This window comes from Pocillopora verrucosa, chromosome 4 (assembly GCF_036669915.1).
Source record: "Pocillopora verrucosa isolate sample1 chromosome 4, ASM3666991v2, whole genome shotgun sequence".
Taxonomy (NCBI): domain Eukaryota; kingdom Metazoa; phylum Cnidaria; class Anthozoa; order Scleractinia; family Pocilloporidae; genus Pocillopora; species Pocillopora verrucosa.
In genome coordinates, this window is record NC_089315.1 from 3,002,109 (window position 1) to 3,023,253 (window position 21,145).

A 21,145-nucleotide genomic window follows, 5' to 3' on the forward strand; every position below is an offset into this window, starting at 1 on the left:
AAAACTCGGTTTTTGATTTTGGTCTCTGTATCAGTTTGCGGATTTTCGTTTCTTTGGCAGTAAGTTTTCGGTTTGCGAAAAAAATATCCACGGTTTTTCGGATTTGATATCCAATTCTGTTTTTCTGGAATGGTAACTGCAGTTTTGCGGATTTCAGGCGATGAGTCGCGAATAATTTCAGGACCGATAAGTTGGTCCACTTTTTGGGCCTTAATTTGTTGCAAATGGTTAAAAAGTTTAGAATTGGCATCCTGAATTTTGGCATAAATAGATTGTACTAAAACAGCTGGAAAGATTTTGGAAAGTTCAGAGCGGCAATGTAGAATTTGTTCGTTGAGTTCGTTACGTTTTTCCATGTAAGAGTCAGCCATTTTACGGCTAACAGTTCACTTCATTCCGTTGGGATTAAAAATAAACATTTTTTTACGATTAACTTTTTTACGACTATCGGCAAAACTTTTTGGCCGTTTAACAGCAAACGGTGAAAACTATTGAGGCGTCCTTTCACGTTGACGACAATAAAAGGCAAAATAACACAAACCAGATGGTACTTTTTGTCGTGAAATGTTCATTTTTTCGCTCTGAAACTCCGAACACGGTGAACCCTAAAATTATTTATTTACGGAGCGAGAAAAAAAGGCAGTTGAGTGTTAGATAATTGAAAGCACAGACAAGAACAATAGACAGTTTTTGGTTATGAGTTTTGCTCGTGTGCAATGAACTGCACTGTCATAACTGGTATTTCAAGAAGTTTTATTCTCATTTAGATCTAAGTAATTTTTTGTTACAATCTATAGTTTTTTTCGCACGAAGTGATCCGCCCTCTTATTTTTTCCGTTTTTTTACGCTGGATTTCGGGTTGTTTCAAAAATGAGCTGATTCCCTCGCCATAGAAACGTAATCTATGTATTTACTCAAAGTTAAGAAAGTTATCTTTTTTGATTATTGCTAGATTTTAAAAACCATGTTTTACAAAATCATTGATTGCAAGACAAATATTTGCATGTCTTCCCATGCTTATTCTTTTCCCTCATGCTTCTCTTGAGTCTTGACTCTTGCTTGTCCTGTTCGTCTCTTACCATACCTTGCCCTCAATCTCAGCACAGAGAAACATGATATCCTCTCCATTGAAAAGTTGAATTTTCCCCGTAGCGGTTCGATTCTAATTGATTGAAGAATAAAATGAAGGTAGAATTACTACATTAACGTAGAATGTTTGAGAACGTAAACTAGCCAGCATAAATATTTTTCAAAGTTGACGTTTCAATCGTTAGCCCTGGGTCAGAATAAAATTCTAACTCTTTAGAAACTCTTTATAGTGGCTGATTTACATTTAACTCAGTCGATAAAACAAAAATATTGGGAAATCTTTAGTCCTGGATGCTGGCTAACGAATTTTATATTCTTGTAAAAGCTGATTTTTTTTAGCCAATAGGACTAGTGCCTACAACAGAGTTCGTCGAAAGAATTTAGGTACATGCGCTTGTGAGGAAGATGTACAAACATTACATAGGAGAGGAGAACTTCACCGTTAGGTTATCAAGCAGGAAAGAACCTAGGGAGGGAAAAAGGACTGAAATGCAGCCGGGGCTATCAGATAGGAATCACACGCACTTAAACCCGTGAACTGACAGGGCTGGGCTAGTTGATCGATTACCTTTAAAAATCGAGGAAATACGGGCAATTCTCCAGATGTAGCCAACACTATGGTTTCTAGAAGACAAAAAGATAGAAAGAAATTAGCAACGGTTATTCAAAATATGAAACACCGTGCACTGAGAGCAATATATAGATTGATAATTAATCAATGAGGATGGATTGCTTGATTTTTCATTGCTAAATATTTTTTTGCTTTGTTTTTCATTCGAAGCTGCCTGTTAGAGATGGTCAAGAAGGCACTTTGGAAAGATCATCGTTCTTATTTCTAAAATATGTCTCGACGTATTTCACACCGTCGGCTGAAAAACTGTTTAGAAAAAGAAACTGTTTGAATTTATACTAATCACGGGAGATATGTATAATTACAATCACGGGGATAAATATATGGAAAACAGGAACTAAGTCTAAACAACTAATTAAAAGAAAATGTGAAGTTGGCATTCGTTGACTTTTTCATTCAGATGGTTTTTCTGTTGGTTTCATCTCTCATCGCTTTGGTTATTAAGCAAATATTAATATGTGAAAATCAGATTATATGAAGGCTTGAAATTCTATTAAGAACGATTGTGGCCGCTTTGTTAAAAATTAAATTCAATGGCCGCTTTATTTAAAACAAAAGATATCAAGAAATGGGCTAGGAATATTTCACAATGGTGTAAATGATCGTGAAAGATGAGGGTTACTAATATCTTGCTGCTAGAGCAACATTTGATGCCTGGTTATCCCCACCCAGCCCACCCACTGCCTCACAAACACACACACCAACAAAAAGGACACTGTCTGTCTAATGACCTCTGACCACTCCACCTCCAGCCCACACATCCTTTTTTTTCCAATTTCCATCACGACGAATACACAAGTTTTCTTATCACAAAACTGCTCAATAATAAAAGCAAATATATTTCAAAAGTCTTGAAAGTTCACATAAACCGAATGCAACTGTACCTAAATTCAGCAAGTCCAAGAAAACAATGCTAACTTAAGCCATAACATGAATGAAGAGCCCTTTGATTTACTTCTTAACTCTCTCTTTGGAAGTCGACTTACCACCAGCAGGTAAGCTGCACGAGTATGGGAACGCATGGCATACACTGTCGAGTCTTCTCCAAAAAAAATAACCTTGCCGTTGTAGACCACTTCGTATTGCATGGATGCTTCAAGAACATCTACTGCTATTAGAAGAAAGCACTAGTTAGAACGCGGCACAGCTCTTAGTGTAATGAAAAAGTAATATCTATTGTGCATCAAGGGAAGTTGGAGGGGAAAGATTTTGGTCGAACCCGTTAAGTTTAGACAGCAATCATTAAAAATTTTAACAAATACGGAAAGAAATAAAATTTGTGATTAGAGTTAACAACTTTAAGCGCTGCAGGATACATAATTGACAATCATTTTAGTACACACTCAGGATAAACGCTGACTTGAAATCTCATTTCCGAGGCCTTCAATTCCGAAGTTTCGTAGAACCTCTTACTTGCAATCGCACTCAAAGTCCTCTCGTAACCTCTATTCTCAAATCCTGGTTACGAGCCGTGGAATTTCATAAGCCTCTCCTCCTTGTTTTGTAACGATATCACTTTTGATTGGAAATCAATAAAAACTATTAACACCTCCATGTCGACTTCAACTTACCAGATGCAAATGTTACATTGAAATTATAATGAACTCCAGTAGGAAAGAAAGGCCATGGAGAAGCTTTAAACGTTGGAGGCTTATCGTACTTTCCTGAAAAGAATGCAAAAATAGAGCATCACCTTGGGCTACAGAAAAACAAACTTAGTTTCCAATTGAGTCTTTTGCTAATAACCAGTTGATGACATTCATTAGCCCCTATATTTCTAACTTACTTCCAGGCCCCAAGAAAAGCTTAGATACAAAGCAATGTATGGAAAATTAAGTTATGACTGTTTTTTGCGACAAACAAATAGTCTTATCCTCAGCTGGAATTTACTAAAACAGCCGGTGGGCAGTAGAGAGGGAAATGAAAAATAATGCAGATGGAGTAATGGAACGTAGTAAGTCTGTAGTTAAAAGTAATAAGTCTGTTGTTAAAAAGAAAATCAACAATTCTTCTTTTCTAAGAGGAATTCTCGATTTTACCATTTCTGCTAACATTCTGCAATTTTTCCTAAGCAGTTTTTAGGCTAATTTAAAAAGAGTAACTTACCACAGAATGTCACATTAATAACTTCAAGTCCCGAGCGATATCCCCATGTTCCGCTGATAACAAAAACTAACATACCCAGGCAGATAGTTTGTGTCGGTTTTCGTGTCAATGTCATCATTGTCTTTCAAACTGACAGCTGGGCAAAAAAACAATGTAAATTAAAGGAATTTACCTTGGATTTAACGCGACTTTTTATAATAAGCGTTTGATGGACTCTTTAAGATACTATTCTTAAAACAGTGATTTTTCTTCATTATTCGTGCCAAATTAACAAAAAAAACAAACAAACAAACAAAAACAAAGTAATACGCGAATAAGTCGTGGACACATTACTTTTAAATAGGTTCTGAATGTAATAAAATTCTCCCTCACAAAAACATACAATTTTTCGTGTAAAAATAGGCAGCCGATAGGTAACTCTCGGATAGAGTTGAAACTACTCGGAATTACTTTAAACTGCTGGGGTGATGTTGGGTTAATAGTCAGAATTTACCATTTTGGCTATCGTTTGACCTGCATCATTCCCTAAATTTCACTTTTTGCCATAAAAGCGTGTACTATAGCAGATTTCTAGCGTAAAATTTGTATAAATACGCCGCAGGTTGTAAGTAGGATACTCCCTCCATTTCTCCCGGCATTTTTTCCGAATAAGATTCCATTGCATAGCGATTGAATCCCGACAAAATTGAAAATGAACGACTGGCTGGTTGGCTATCATTTTAGGTTCCCTCCGTCAACAATAACTTATAACTCTTGTTTTTTTGTTTTTTTGTTTGGTTACTTTTTGGTGCTGCTTTGTACCCCACCGGTATATTTCATAGGAGATCTTGGGGAGTGGAATTGGAAGGAGCCCCAACAATAGTCGTTTCTGCGCTTCACACATTTACGACTAAAAAGGGATCAACCCATCGTCTGGTGAATTAATTTATTTACATAATCATCTGATTTTAGGTCACCTGCAGGTTATTTGTTGTATTTTGTTTTACACTTTTTTAAGAGAGATGCAGGCACTATTTTGAATTTGTTTATTTGTAACTTTTCTAATGTATATAAGATGTTTAGACTTTCTCTCCTACTTATCAGCTCGAGTTTTGTCACAGTAAATAGATGGAAAAGAGAGGAATTCAGAGTTTTTGTCGATAATTATACCGAAAGGTTTGTTTCGTTCTAATGGTGCAAAAGTTATTATCTTTTCAACATTTTCAATCATATCTGGCTCTGTGACACCTGAAGTTCTCTCCTCAATTTCGCACCATCCATCATTACCATTGTCATTACAGTCAGTGACTAATTGTTCGGTGTAATTATCATGTCTTTGAGTAGTTTCAGAATAGTAATTTCAGGTCCAGGATCAGTTAAATGTATTTCAGCATCATTTTTCTTGAGCGTGAATTACTGAGGAATACTTCCCATTCATTACTTTGATTTGCAAGGGCATCATTAACTCTAGTATTAGGATTCTCAAGCCAATTTTCCTGAACTTCTATATGCCCATTTTGAAACTATTCACTTGTTGTAATATGGTATTTTGCTGCTTTTATCACTTTTCTTGGTCTAACATTCTGCAATTAATGATGCCTGTAACTCCACCTTCGTTTGAGTTTAATGAGGATCGTTTGTGATTCATTGATTGGTCTTGGTAAAGTGCTAACGGTTGAATTTACATCAGCTGATACATTAACAACATTGCTATGAATAGATAATTATCCATCTCTAAGAAACTCATGTATCTGCATAAGCAGAATAGGCGGAAAAATTAATCTTTCTTATAAAGGTATCAACTTTAAACATTGTGGTTTCACAGGGAATCCCATTTTGGGGCTTTGGATCAGACTTGTAGCTTCCCACTAGTCAATTTTGATTGGCAAGTAGAGCAAGTCCATTTCGTATTATCTATACTGGCAATGGTAGTTATACATGCTTCAAGCAAAGTTTGGGAACATTTAGGATATTTGTTTCCTTCACACTTTCTGACAGATGACTGATACCGTGATTGAGTCAAATTAAATATTTTACATTCTTACTGTTCATGAGTTTTCAACTGGTCTCTTCTTCTTCTTTTTCTTTTTCGTTATTTTCTTTTTATTTATTTATTTATTTATTTAATGTCCTCTCTTTTTTTGACCAATAATTTGCTTTGCTCAAGCTTTTGTGTCAATCTACGTCCTATATTTAAACATTATTTACTTTTACTCAGCTAGATTAGCTTTTCAGTTATTCTGAGTAAATGTTACCTTTTTTGTACTAATATATTATGTGTGTAAATTAAGTTCAACTTCTCAATTTGGTAATAAAGCTTGTTCTTGTTGTTGTCGTTGTTTGTATCTCTTGTGTAGAATCTTGACTTTAAAATTTATGCATTTCTATAACTGCTATACAGCTGGGTCTTTTAGTGGCTGGCTTTCACATGGGTTCAACCAGACATGAAGGATCTCTTTCTATTCTTTGCATTTTTTTTCACTTCTTGCACACGCTTAGGGTTACTCTTTCCACTTTTGGCAAATGCCAACCCATCCAGTTCTCTGATATGATCAGGATTTGAATCTTTGCATTTGTTAAATGCCCGCCTTTGAGATTTTATTTTTTTCCATATTTTTCTGATCTTTTTGCTTGCAGAGCTTTCTGAACTCATTATTTCCTGTCCTTCTTGTCACGTATTCCTTTGTATCAGCTTTCTCTTTCTGTTCTTCCCTTGACATATTTAGGCCCTATATTTGCCACTGTTTCATTTTGTGATTGTACACTGATCTATCGTTAACCATGCTGCTCGATTGTTATGATTTACATTGTTTACCATTGTCTCTTCATTGAAAGGAACAGTTGAAACCTAGTGTGTTTCATTAATATTTCCAATATTTTATAATAGTAGTATCAATATTCTAGATTCTAAAACGTGGATTGTAATTAAATTGGTTTGGATTTTTTCCCTGAGTAACAGGTCCCAGCTTTAACTAAATATCTCCTGAAGTGGTAAACTTTGCCTTTGAAACAATCACTTTTCTTTACAGTTCTTGTTTTAAAAACATTAACATAATTAGTATAGGTAATCACATGATTTCGAGCGCAATTTTGAATAAATAAGCACGAGTAAATTTTTTTCGAAGACTAACAAAATTGCAAGAGCCCGTAGGGCGAATGCAATTTGTGGTCTTTGGAAAAGATTGATGGATAAAGCTGAACCAACCTCTTGTTGCACATCGAGCCAAAGGTTCGCAAATTAAAAAATAATTAAATCTATCCGTATTGCAGTGACTCATTTAAACCACCTCTCTCTATATATAAGTCAAGTCGCCTGGTTTTTACCGGTCAGTTTTGTCAATGTACAAATATATTTTTTGGTCCTACTACTGGTGTTAAATACAATCGAAAGTGACGGTTTTCTTTGGAGAGCCTCGAGGCGATTAAAGACTTTGTTTCTGGTGCACAGCTGTTTTCGAACGAGGCACTCATCATTTTCAGAACCAAAATGTTTAGCTAACACGAGGATCCTTCTTTGCAAAAGCGCCGAATTCGTGTAACTATGTTGATGATACAAGATATACTGATCAAAGCAATGATTTCTAGTTTTTGCGAGAGCATGTATTTGAGTTATTTTCGTTTTCAATCAAACGCGTGGCAAGATGAGGGTGTGATATTTTTTCTCTCACAAGTCTCACATTGAAGAAGGTGCGAGTTTTTTTGATTTATCTTTTGCAAAAAAAGTGGGTCCTGCTTAAAAGTAAGTCTCTCTCATTAAAAACTATCAGGGTTTTACAGCGGATTTTAACAATCTTTGTTAGAAGTAAGGAGTTGTCAACAGCTTCTCCAAATTTTCGCAGAGAGCAGGCGCTGGCGCACAGCTGTTTTCTAATGAGGCCCTTACTTTCTGGAACCAACAAGTCTACCTAAGAAGAGGATCCAAAATTTGAAAGCAAATTATGGGAGGCGATTGCGCGGCGCTTTATGCAAACTAAGAAAATAGGATAACTTTCGTAGCGCGAAATTTGATTTCCCTAAAATTTGGTAGATGAATCTGACAGCGTCAGTGACGTGATTGAATACACGTAACCTGTTCAGCAAAGAATACTCGAAATCACGGTTTGTTTCTCTAGTTTTCCCAACATCTCTCGAGGATTATCATGTCGCTACGCTGAAACAAAGGGAAGTTTGTTGCCTTAATGAGAGAGAGCGTAACATATCCATTAAGAAAAATGTAAAATTTGGATTGATTAATTCTTGCTTTAATTTTATGTCATCGTAACGATTCAGTGGATTCTTGAAATTATCATCGCAAGATTCTAAAAGGCACCAGTTACGCCAATTAGCACTTTTACGAAAGCTATTGAGCAGTTCCTAGAGGGTGTAGTTTCTAACTGCCAACAATAAACAGTTTTCAGCTAGTGCAGAGTATTTCAGTTGTTTTGATCTATCACTTTCTGGTGCCCTTTCAGTCGAGAGGCTGGTTTGCATTTCGTCTCGCCAGTGTATTTGTAGCTGTTGTCACAATTTTGCTAACGAACTTGTAGTAAATATAAGGCAACGAGTCTATTCTTTGCGACTAGATCTCTCGGTGTTTGAAGCTGCAGCTACTTAAGGTAACAAGAATGGGATGAATCTTTACAATAACGGTGAAATAATTTTTCTATTCAATCAAATATTTTGTCCATTCGTGATTTATCGGGTATTTTGTGTAAAGATTTACGATCGTCGTCTAAGCTGCTGAAGTAGGTAGCTCTTTATCAATTGTGAATTTTAATGATGCGAAAATTCGACCGCAGTAGTGAGAAGGGAGCAAGGCATGCCTTGTATACTCTGCTAAATTCAAAAAAGAAAAACGAGTCAATAAAAGACATTCTTCGCTGATTCTCAGCCTGGGTATGTTCTGAGTATGTTCTTAAAATTTTGGCTAATCTCAGCCTGATCATGATTGTTCCTATAAAAAGATTCTTATAGGAAAAAGCCTAAGTATATGTATGTATAACCAAAACTTGGCAAATATCGTTATCATTACATTATACTGACAAGATTCGTAACTTACCGAGAGGGATAGACCTTCAAATCTGGATGCAAATTGTCCAAATGTTTTTAGAACGTAATACTCCACTAGAGGTTTAAATGTTCCGTTAAAACTCCCGCTTGCATTTGTTGACTTTGCTTCGAATCTTCCTTATCGCCTATCGTAACCAAGAGGACGTGTCGCCGGTTCAAGTGCCAACTGTCAAGGGCTCGAAACCAAACTGTTTCAAACTATTGTGACGAAAAACCTAAGGGAAGCAAAAGCAATGACCAGTGACGAAGTTATAAACAGGAAACAATCCTTCCCCAACCAGTGCTGTGAGCATGCTAAAGTAGTGTAAAAGAAATGAAGTTTATGTTTCTAATCTGCATAAATTATTGTTGTTAGTATTGAATCAATATACCTCGTGTATCTTCCATAGCAAGTGTGGTGTTGAGAAAAATCGAATTTGAGAATACCTGATGATATGCTTGAACGCGTGCTCATAATTAATTTTAATGCTTCAGAGTTTCGAAAATTTTTGTGGTCTTCTGTTTTGGTAACCAGTTCCCGTGAAAGAAATCAATCAAATGATTACTCTAAAGGCAGAGGGTATAACCAGTTTAATATTGCCATATCTTTATGGTCTTCTCGTTTTATTATCTCATTTTATACTTTGGGGTTCATTAGCGTTTATGAACTTTTGTAGTTAGCAGATTGAAACCAGTGACTGTTTTTAAGTAATATGCATTAACGCATACTCATAATAAATATTGATGTTTCAGAGGTACGAAACCTCTTGTTTCCGTGATATATGTGCCTTTGTTAACAGTTAACTTTGTGTCTCAAACAGATAGTGAGAATGCCTAACTGATATCTGGGAGGCACACAAAGTAAGCTATGTTGCTTTTTAACGACGGATAACGGTTTTGAATAAGTCTTTGTTTATTAGTTATCTTGAAATCAGGATATTATAATTTACGTCTACAGCAAACCGCTCTGGCCACGGTAACGATGTTTAAAGGTCTGATACAAGTCATCTTGCTCTTGGGGTTTGTAACACCATGTGAGAGTGACGTTTGCAGCCAAAAAATCTGTCAATGTACAAAGTTCGGTAGGACTCAACTGATAGTAAAATGTCGAGTTCATGGATTCATATCGACCGGAATCCCAAGCAATACAATAGAACTGTAAGTGATAAAGAAACTTCGCCATCCTTCGCCCTGCAGGGCTTGTTATCGTCTCCTTTGTGTTCATATTTGTTACATAGGTAATAGTTGTTAGACACATCTTGGACAAAGGTAGCTTTCAATGTTGCAGACTTGAACGAGAGTAGATTTAAATGTTGCAGACTTGTTAAGGAGTCTTGGTCAGTGCCAAGACGAAAACACAAAGCAAAGATGATTTCTGAGCGAACCACAGGTGACCCAAGCTCATGTCTCGAGAAAAAGCAAACGATTAATTCATGAAAGAGTCAAGCTTTGTGTGACTCGGTGTTGATTTACGAGAGGAACCGTTAAGAATTTGAACACGTTATAAGGATATGAGGAACGAACTATGGTCGATTTACAATGATAAATATTTCGAAATATGAACCTTTTTACACGTAAAATCAATAAAAATTGCTCACATCTTGTGAGTTCGCTGTGGTTTCTGGCGATTTCTGCCATTTCAAGCTTGTTTTGCCATCACTGTTATTCCTGTCCAAACGAAAAAGGAGAAAGGAACAACAAACGCATAATTTGAAATTAATTATAAGAAAAGTGATACTAGACTGTGAAAAACACAATAATTGGATGCTACGTGTCGATTTAGATCAAAATACTTTTAATTTAAATAATGCTTATTTATTCCTTTCGGACCTTACCTCCTCTAGAATTCAAAGTTATGTTTATTACCATCTTTACTTACATTTTAATTTCTACCCAGAGATCTTTCAAGTTGTTCGTTGAGCTCAATTACAGAAGAAAGCTTTAGGAACCTGACTGTCTTAAAGAAATTGTAAGTTGCAAATAAAAAAAGAAATTAAATTTTAATTAATTTTCCGTTCATGAGAAATTCGTATTGGATCGAGATTATTTGTCTCAAAGCAAATTACTTTTCCATTTTTAAAAGATAACAGAAAACTAACAGGAAACAGTGGTCAACATACTGCATATATCTAACATATTCAGAAGAAAAATTTATCGAAGTTGTGAAAAAGTTTGAAAATGGTCTTTAAATCCGAGCCATCTACAAACGCGAAGAAATAAAAAAGGTAATCATCTGATTACAAGTTATACCTGGGTACTCATTGATGGTTCAATAGTTGACTTACTATCTATAAGCTGGTAGATTTCGAACGTATTAGGTGATTGTTAGGATACTAATATCGTCCTTTTAATGATAAGTAAAATAGAAAAGAGTAAGTAATCATATGTAATGGGAACGTTTGTCTTTTGAAAATTTTATGCTTAATCTTTCGAGAATCAATTAATTTTTTTTCTTTCATGAACTCTCTCTCTTTTTCTAGGGACTTATCAAATAATTCACTGCGACACATTCCTCAACAAACTTTTCGCAATATGGAGAAACTGAAAATGATGTGAGGGAATTCGTAATGATTTAATTCAAAAAGTTTGCAAAATGTGGTTGGATAAAAAACGATTTTTTTTTCATTGTGATCTTTTTAGGCTGATTAAAATAACTATCCTTGTAGAACTTACCACTATTTTTTATTTCTACTTTCAATAGCTTTAATGTGATAAACAACTATTCACCTAAGTGGGTGTGGCTAGTGGTGGATATTCACCGAGCCGTGAAAAGGCGCCACTGACACTAAAGTGAATAATTGATTTAGCTAGTATATAGTAAAACAGTGAGATCGTGAAGCGCATCATTTTTTTGTCGACGCGTGAGCGGGTGGTATTCTACAAACCTGCAATCTAATTAGTTTCAAGAGCGGGCAGTATTCTCTCATCTGGCTTGCTGACAGTTTGCGGTATCCTAACCGTTGCGTGTTCAGTCGCCGGGTACGTCCTTAGCTTAGTTGCAAATTTTCATAACTATATAGTTCTGTCTGACGAACGTTTAGGCGCGAAACTCAGAGTAGCAGAGAATCGATGTGTCCTCTTTAATTCTTTAACTTATGTAAATTTTTTGCCATATATATACGGACAGATATATATCTCTTTCGTTTTTCCTACCTTCATCTCATGACATTTGTTATCATTTCTTCCCAGAGATCTTTCCAAGAACTTAATTTCAGGGAGTTTTTACCTTCCAGAAACCGTTTCTTCTCTGTGAGTTATATTTTATGAAGTGCTTCTCAAAACTGTGTGCCACAATTAAAGTACATCAAGGTTTACTTCTAAAATATTATTGAAAGCTTCTATTCTTCAAACATTATGGATAAAATGATAATGAGCCGCTTACATTGGGTCTTTCTTTCCTTTCCGTTGTCCTATTTTCCTAAAAAAACGTTAGATAGATATATAAATGCAAGAAACAGCGTGGTATAAATGAGGCTGGGTGAGTTATTTTAGCCCACTGTCTAACACTTATAAGTTGATTTAGATATTACATTTGTTAAGGAAAATCAGTGACAACTTACTATCAATTGCTGATGTGAATGTCATTCTTAAAGGATTAACACGGCTTCACACACTGTAAGTGTCATGTTTTAACTTGATTTAAAAATAACAAAAAAATATATTTTCGAATGTTTAAGCATATAGTCGTTGGAGATATTCGCTAATTACTCGTTCATCCCAGTTCGCATCAGCAGCTCATCACAGTTTATAAGGAATTAAAATTTCACACCTCATATCGGCCTATATTTAATCAGCAGATAGTTGGAGCTCATTCCAAACGGTTTACTTTTACAGAGACCTTAGTGTAAATCCACTTGGACCTTCTCTGCCATCAGATATCTTCGCTGGGCTTGGAAGTATGAAATATCTGTAAGTCCAGTGGCTCCACAAATCACCAACTAATAAGAATTATCATATTGAACGTCTGTCTCACGATGTAGTGACATTCGAAGTAAATCCTAGCGTTTCATCTGTGCACATTTAGTTTAAGTCAGACGCCGAAGTCGATTGTTGCCTCATGAAGCATTACACTCTGCCATGACTCTCTGTGGTATACTGTAAAGTGTCAATTCTGCTGTTGTAATTCTTCATCGTTCCTTCCTGACTTCTGGAATCTCTGCTTGGTGGAGTCTTATCTGAATTGCCCGTTAAACTGTATTTGTTTAATAGTAGGACTCGCAGTCAATGAGCTTTTTTTTCTTTGTCAAATCAAGTTGTTTTCACCTACGAGCAGATGTTCCGTAGGACTTCGGAAGACTGTGCGAGTTGAGTGTCGACGCCAATAACAGCTGTTGAAAAATAGTATTCGTAGAAAAGTTACATTCACATTCAAAATGACCATGTCGTTATATCGCTGTATTTATACACACGATTAATTACTACATAACCACCCTTTGTTGGCATATAAGTTATAAATAAGAATAATCGTTGCACTAAAAACTCTTAGCATTTGTTAGGTATTAGCTTAAGCAATCTCCGAGAAAACTAGCTTGGTTGTTAAGTTTAACAAGTTAGTGTTGGGTTCGCTTCTGAAGATAAATAGTTAAAGAAACAAATATTGTTCAACGATTCTATTTTTCTTTCTTCGACCTCGTGGTCCAATTTCTCGTCCCCCCGATGGTCACGTGACTAAAATACTCTGGGGGCTGGGGTGGGGTTGCTGTCTACCCCTTACATTAGGAACAGTTAGTTTTGGCCCAACAGAGAAGCGTATTGAAATTTATAAAGAAATGTTCCATTCTAACTGTCTAATTACGGTTACGCCGATATTTTTTTAAGAGTGCATTCTTCAATCAGTCTGTACGACCCTTTCAATATTTATATACCATTCCTCATTAAACTTCTCCACCACGCTGACTTTTTCATATTATTTTTGTAGTTCCATGACAGCTTGCGACTTGGAAAATATCGTCAATGGAACTTTCCGAGCAATGAGACACCTACAAGTACTGTAAGTAGTATCTATCATTTTTTCACTTTTTTCTAAGATATTCATAAAGCATAAAACCTGGCATATCTTGGAGAGTGTATGTCTAAATAGCTCATCAATTTCCTCTCCGCATATAAGAAATGAACAAAAAAACTTTACCGATTGCCATTTCTTCGATTTTAAAAAGAACACCGACCGTTCATAAATTAGTAATAAATGCGCTAGGAATTCGTCTGTGCAAGCCACTGTCTTAGAGATAACTTTGTAGCCAGGCCAAAATCGCACATGGGCTGATTTTTAAAGACAGAAATCCCTATTGGCGTTAAGAATACTTGTAATAATTCTTTTTGGGGAGGAACTCCAAATTGTTTAAGCAGAGCAACAAGAGACAGAAATGAAATGAGGAGGAAGCTAAAAATATTTACGTGGAGGAGTTCATCGTCGAAGTTTTAGCGAATTTGTTCAGAATTAGCAATGTTATTCTTTGTTATTCAATTTGTAATGTGCAAAGTCTGAGCTCAACAAAGGGAAAAGATCTGGTACTCGGTTTTACATTGCGAACACTTAACTTGTCACATCTTTGACCTCGGACCCCCACAGACAGGTTTTTCTGCGGTGAGATCAACCTGGAATAGGTGCATCACATTATTGTTTTAAATTGACCCCTTTCCTCTAGGGGAGTCAGGGGTCGATGTCCCCCAGAACAAAAAAATTGAATCTAGAGCTCGAAAGTATTATTTCCACCATTATGAATATCAAAAGCTGTACTTTTTTATAATCGTCATCGACACCATTGTAATTTGCAAGCTATTCCAGACCAATCAGAATGCTTCGCTGTGAGGTAAGAGGTCTGACGGACAGCGGTAGATCATCAGTTAATTGCTTTTACTGAAAGCCTGTCAGTACATCCACTTTAATGTAGGAAATAAGAGAGTCGCTGTGCCGCATGTAAAAGGGTTTTTAGTCAGTTATATAAATGATAGTGTATCATTACTAATTACATGATAAGATATGAGTTTCATTTATGAGTTGCTTCGGTTTCTAAGATATATCCAGGTTTCCGTTAGTCAGAAAAAGGGTTATGTTTCTTCTTTTCTCAATCAAAAACATTTTTATTGAGAATTAAACTACTTTCTTGCAATCAAAATTATTTTGATTGAGAAGAGAAGATCACCGAAACGTAATTTTTTTTCTGTAGGCTTCTTCACAGTAACGCAATCAAAACTATTGAAAGCAAGGCTTTTGACGGACTTGTACTGGAGCAGTTGTGAGTAAATTTACGAATTGACTGATTCCCTTTAAAGCTCTGAAAAGAAGACAAATTTTATGAGCTGAACGTTTTCTTGTTTCTTGGCTCGGTTTTAGAAGAAAAGAACAAACATATTTAAAAATAACCCCACCCGCTATTTCTGACCGCTGATATCGGGAGCTTTTACAATGTCTATCAAATCGTTTTCTTGTGTAATGAGTAGATATTTTATTTTCAGAACCATATTTGATAATCCTTTCAGCTCATTACCAGATGGAATTTTCGACAAAATGACAAACCATACCAAATTGTAAGTCAAGCCGTATGGCTTAAACACACGTCATATAGTATTTAACCAGAAACTGAAGTTAGTAGTAGACTTCGAGATTATACTCACTCCAAGATGTACTTTGTATATTCTCCAGCTAACCTGGAAACTACCAACAGCTAAACTCCATAAGTTATCATAATCATTTTCAAACACACCTAAGAACACGAGACAAAATGACGTATATTTACCAAAAGGCGTGAACACCCTAAAAGCAGAAAAAACCTATTAGTATTATTATCATCTTTATCATCATTTTTGTCGTCGTCGTCGTTGACATATTCATCATTATCGTTACAGTTATTGTGTTGTAGCTTTATTGGTATAGCCTATCTCGGGTCGGTTTTCGTACCCTCAGTACTTCTCACTTTCGAGTAATTTGAGGGAAGGAGGGGAATTATCGGGTAATGGTCTGTCACCCAATTCGAACGAAGAAGCAAAACCTCAAGTCACTCAAAGCTATGGAAACCTGAGTTTGTTTTGGTGACGTGGGCCTTTTGACTAATTACTAACTACCATCATTTTCATAATGATCACGTTGTCTTTTACATCCAATCAGTTTCGATTCAACTTATTCATAATCAAGTTGTTTACAGGTTATTGACTTGTAAAAATCTTCGTCAGCTACCTCGGGGAAAATATGTGTCACAGATGTAAGTACGCCTTTTTTATTTTTTTTAACTATTTTTTCTTATACACCCTATAGAATCAGCTCCAACATTTTCCATTGATCTACACTATCCATTAAGCGGCTTCTTTGACTTAAAAAATTTTAATATGTGTAGTTATTAAAAGTTAGCCGTAGCATAAAATAAAGCCTTTCTTGGTATAGTCATGATACAATGCAAGTCCCAAAAATTGCTCAAGTGTCGTCTCTGCAAGACAACGTCGTCCAGTGCTAATCCCCCCCTGGCCTCTGTTGCGCCAAATTTATGACATGAATCAAAAATATGATGAATGTGGCAATTTTTTAAAGCTCACATTTCGTAGAGCGCTTTTAACTATTAGCACTTACCAGAGATGATCTCAAGGTTAGAGCGAATTCGGTCCTGCGCTTCACTGGGTTTAAACCTACCTCAAAATCCAATGTGAGCTTACGGGTTAATTGTCATCTCATTTCCAGGTCTCTCTTCTTATGGGGGAACGTAAACTTTTTTTTCCAAGCGAGTATTTGATTTATTTTTATTATCCAATCCTTAGTGAGTGTGCTCCCTCGACATCTCTGTACCTTATTTTGGACGACGAGCCAAGTAACTTCAGATTTGGCTTTTCACGCTCAGGTTTTGTCTGCCACGACTGTGCAACTTATAAAAAACAAACTTTATCAAATATTTGTAAAAACTGCAGTCTCTGTCCAGTTGGTACCTACATGTATACTGATGAAAACCGCTGTGTAGATTGTCCTGCAGGTAATGAGAATGAACACCTATTTCATCGTTCATCATGGTAAAAAATGATATAAATGACAACATATGAGCGCTGTCTCTTCAAAGTATCCAACAGCGCTTTATATCATAATACTGAAAGTTATTTGATAAAATTATGAAGAATAGGATATAAATTAAAAATATATTTCAAGGAAAGGTCTAAGCCACTTAATTCAACTTTACAATATGTCAAATAAAAATTCGTTTAAAAATAAGGGCCTTAGGCTTAAATTTAAACGCCCTAACGACTTCCTCCTCCTCATAACCCATGGAAGAGGATTCCATAATACTGGTGCATTATACGAATAAAGCTATTTGACCACACAACCGAAGATTGTATATTGGTGTTACAAGTAAACTTTACCAGAGGATTGCAAGGTTCTTAAAGCTCCTGTGAGTAAATAGGAGCCGTATCATTTGACGATTTGAAAGTTAAAAGTAGAGTTTTATAATCGCTCTGCTCGGCCGCTGGAAGCAAATGTATCTTTCTCAGCTTTCTCAATATTACAACCAAAAGCAGGCAACAAGAATAAATTAAAGATTGCACAAACATTTGTAAAAATGTTTCTGCTCTGTAATTGTGTTTAACGACGAATATCTCCCAACTCACCCGTGGAGCTGAATCTTTGTTTTATGATATGATATCTTCACAGGTGGCTTTTATCAGGATGAAATGGGACAAGTTGAATATAAGAGATGCAGTAATGGTACCTTTGTTTCTGAACAGCAAAGTCCTGGAACCACAGCTGCCGACTGCGTGGCTTGCCCATATGGTAAGTACAGTGTTCGCTTTGAGCAAACTTCACCTTTTTCGATTAAAATACGCTCTGGGTGACACTGAGTTTTAATGAAAGAACTGTCAAAACGACGTCTTTAACACATAGCAGTCATTGTCATCAATTTTGGTTCTCACATTATATACACAGAACAAAGTCAACTGGAGTGGACTATCAGAAACTCTTTTTAGACAACAGAAAGATGAACACAGATTACTCGCTTAATTTTAGTTGTTGATGTTGCTATCTATTTTAAGCGAAATCCAGAGATATCTCGTTCTAAAGTATATCCCTTTAATTCACTGGTGAAATCATATTTCTTGGTTGACTCAGAGAATGAATTCGTGAACAAGCCTTTTGACGAATGCTTTATTATTATTGTTAAGAAAGGAAAAATTCATTCCCAGGTACGATCTCCAACAAGACTGCTGAATATCGTGCATGCAGATGCCTACACAACTTCTATCGGTTAGATCGTTTTGGTCCGTGCTCAGCATGTCCGCCAAACGGTTTTATTTGTAAGAAAGATACAGCAATACTTGCTCCTGACTACTTCTGGAAATGGACAGACCATTCTGAAAAAGAACGTTTCAGGGGTTTTGTTAACAATATTCATTCTTTTGGACCAGACTACAACAAGTCATATACCACGTTCGATACTTCACTTCCGAAGCCACTCAAATGTCCCCATGCAAAGTCCTGCAAGGGTGGAATTGACTCAGAATGCCATCAAGGATATCAAGGGACTTTGTGTGCAACCTGCTCTGAAGGATTCTATTTTCGCTTCAACTCTTGTTTGAAATGTCCCCGGTTACCTGTAACAATAACTTCATCCATCTTGGTAATTGCTCTTTTTGTTGCTGTATTTCTAATGGTTCTGTGGGGTGACTCCAAACGTGCAGAGGACAACCGGACAGTTGCAGATGTCATCATGTCGTGCTTTAAGATTGTGATTGGTTTTTACCAAGTTATTGCCGGTATTTTCTCGGCATTGGCGAAAGTCCAGTGGCCAGTCATTCTGATCTCAACGGAGAAGGTTCTAAAACTGTTTGAAGGGAACATCTTGCAGTTTGCCCCTCTAAGTTGTATTCATACTTCTCTACGGCTTGATGAGCTTGGAAAGTTCACGATGATTGTTGTAATGAATGTCTCACTCGTTGGCTTGATTTACTTGTATCTCTTTCTTAAAAAGCGCTACATCATGAATAAGGAGGACCTTGGCGAAGACCAGAAAGTAATGGAAGTTAAGAGTCTGAAGAAATCTTGCTATCGGAACATTTTCCTATTGTTGTCGACGACCTACCCTACGACGAGCAAATCGATTATTCAGATTATACCTCTTCCTGGTGCATGTGTAGAGACTTGTTTCACAGACGACAAGAGCGACTGCATCTTCCTGCTGAGAGCTGACCACTCCGTCCAGTGTTTCACTCCTCGCCACAGCTTGTATTGGCTCATGGCTTCAATTTTGGCATTATATCCCGTGGGATTTCCACTTCTGGCTCTGTTTCTCACTTACAAGTATCGCGAGTCCCAGGAAAACGAAGCGATTTCTTTCGGACTCAGAGTGTTCTTTGAAAACTATAAGAAGAAATTTTGGTTTTGGGAAATTACCGAGATGTATCGCAAGCTGATTCTAATCTCGTTGATTTTTCTGTTTGGATCAAAGAGCCTCTCTCAAATCGGTCTTACACTTCTGACAGTTAGTGTCTTTGGAGTTATCTACACCTTATTCCGACCGATCAAGAATAGGTTTGAAGACTGCTTGCAAACTTTTGTTCTTTGGATCATTTTCTTTGACGTTTGTCTTGGTGCTGTTTACACAAACTGGGATGAGAGTCAAGGAGAGGGCAAGAACGACTCCATCTTTGTAAATGTCCTGTTCGTGGTCCTTAACGCCTCTGTACTGTTGGTTGCCATTGGTAAGTCGCCATGCTGCTCTACTTTAATCAATGTGCATTTTATTTATTTGCCAAATAAAAAAAGGAAAGATAGCGTGGATTGTGGTGGTTTTCTCAATTCCTCAGACTTTTCGTTTCCGCGCAGTGAAAGGATAAATCATAAAGTAGCCATATCCTGGTTATTTAGGATATTTGACTCTGTATAACACTGGCTCACACAACTGTAACCTTAAAACAGATCGCGATGTTCAGTCAATTCTTCTCTCAGCTTAACTCTTACTGTAAGTGGAACTTTTAGACCTTGTTATCCTGACAGCTGAGTTATTTTCTCTATTAATTTCCTGTAGTGTTCCAACATTAGAAAACTGCGAGTTACAGATGGAGTATGATGAATATTGAGATCCTAGAAAGAAATCCAAACCACTGTGCTAACGAAATGTCAACACTCATTCTCAAAACGCTTCTTAGCTAGAGCGAAAACAAAGACAAATTTCCGAAAAAAGGGACACCTTACCTTTTTCAACGCCTCAGTGCAAGATTTCAATTACATGTATAAACGATGAACTCTGTCTTTTTTTTCTACCTTACAGGAAAAGGAATTCGACACGTGAAGTCAATTTGGAAGTACATTACCTTAAACCCGATCCGATGTTTCATTTTCCTTTGCGAAGGAGTATCACGTCTTAAAAATAGAGTGGTCAAAAGAACAGGAACATCCGATGAACTTTCATACTTCATTGAAGAAAGCAACTGAAGAACTTCATGAAAATATTTGTCTTAAAACTACTTTTCTATGGCTGATGAAATATCTCGCTTTAAATGGCTTAAACATTTAGAACTTTCGTTGATATCTCTCTGGCTATTGTGAGACTTCTGGATGACATTTCATTGTAACTAAAGGCACTATAGCAGCTCCCGCAAAGGCTGTGTCATTCAAAACGCAATGAGTAATTCTTTGAGTCTTTAATTTAAATTGAGATAATAAATTAGTTTTTTTAAATAATAAGACAGGTTATTTTTTAGCCAAAAAATGTAATAATAACAACGTTCTGGTTAGTTAAAAAGTTGAACCCCTCGCACTTTCGAGCATTTATGACTTTGACGCATCATATATGTTTAAGTAATAAAGCACACTTTCTATCAGTTAGCCAGGGTAATGGCTTCTGAGTTTATTTCTCTCTTTGAATTTTTTTTATCAAGTCAACAGAAACCTTTATTGGTTTGAAGCATATGAAAACCAGAAATGGCGTGGTACCTTAAATTTGGACAAATTCAGGACTGTACCATGGATATTAAATAAGCACGGCTTTGCTCTTTTTTTAAAACTTTCTCTATGTTCAACCTCACGCCACTAGTCTGCTCTTTTTTAAAACTGAGTTTAAAAGATTCAATTTCAGATCAGCATTTTTCCAGTGCCTCGTTGATTAATTAAACCTCGTGGAGGTTAAATATTTTTCTCCTTTTACAACGAGCCAGATTTTTCCCCTATGTCTTTTCATCGGCAGCAGTAAGGAAATGCGTTTGGGGATGAATTGAGGAATGTCGCAGTCTCGGCTAGTGGGTATGACAAATAATGCTAAAATGCATCATTTTCAATCACTATATCAGCCAAGGAGGTTGCGATGAGTATTGAATTACAAAGCAAAAGCACGTTGGTGATAT

General features: G+C 36.4%; 2 protein-coding genes across 3 annotated transcripts; one reads left to right on the forward strand and one right to left on the reverse strand.

Annotated features, from left to right (window-relative positions):
* Positions 1–764: 764 nt before the first annotated feature.
* LOC131790154 (uncharacterized) lies at positions 765–8,971 on the reverse strand. Of its 2 annotated transcripts, none has more exons than XM_066166009.1 (6): positions 8,844–8,971; positions 3,827–3,962; positions 3,292–3,384; positions 2,707–2,828; positions 1,658–1,713; positions 765–1,162 (listed from the first exon to the last, which is right to left on the reverse strand). In XM_066166009.1, exons 2-5 carry the CDS (start codon positions 3,942–3,944, stop codon positions 1,705–1,707), a joined length of 342 nt encoding a protein of 113 aa, XP_066022106.1. In that variant the 5' UTR covers positions 3,945–3,962; positions 8,844–8,971; the 3' UTR covers positions 765–1,162; positions 1,658–1,704. The 2 variants fall into 2 exon arrangements, with proteins under 2 accessions (XP_066022106.1, XP_066022105.1); XM_066166008.1 differs by having other exon boundaries at positions 2,707–2,831.
* A 673-nt stretch (positions 8,972–9,644) lies between these two features.
* On the forward strand, positions 9,645–20,552 carry LOC131790140 (putative leucine-rich repeat-containing protein DDB_G0281931). Its single transcript, XM_066165712.1, has 14 exons — positions 9,645–9,694; positions 9,792–9,991; positions 10,731–10,802; positions 11,314–11,385; positions 12,023–12,082; positions 12,668–12,742; positions 13,752–13,823; positions 15,001–15,069; positions 15,290–15,361; positions 15,976–16,032; positions 16,580–16,788; positions 17,460–17,579; positions 17,990–19,504; positions 20,074–20,552. Exons 2-14 carry the CDS (start codon positions 9,816–9,818, stop codon positions 20,235–20,237), a joined length of 2,733 nt encoding a protein of 910 aa, XP_066021809.1. The 5' UTR covers positions 9,645–9,694; positions 9,792–9,815; the 3' UTR covers positions 20,238–20,552.
* Positions 20,553–21,145: the final 593 nt, after the last annotated feature.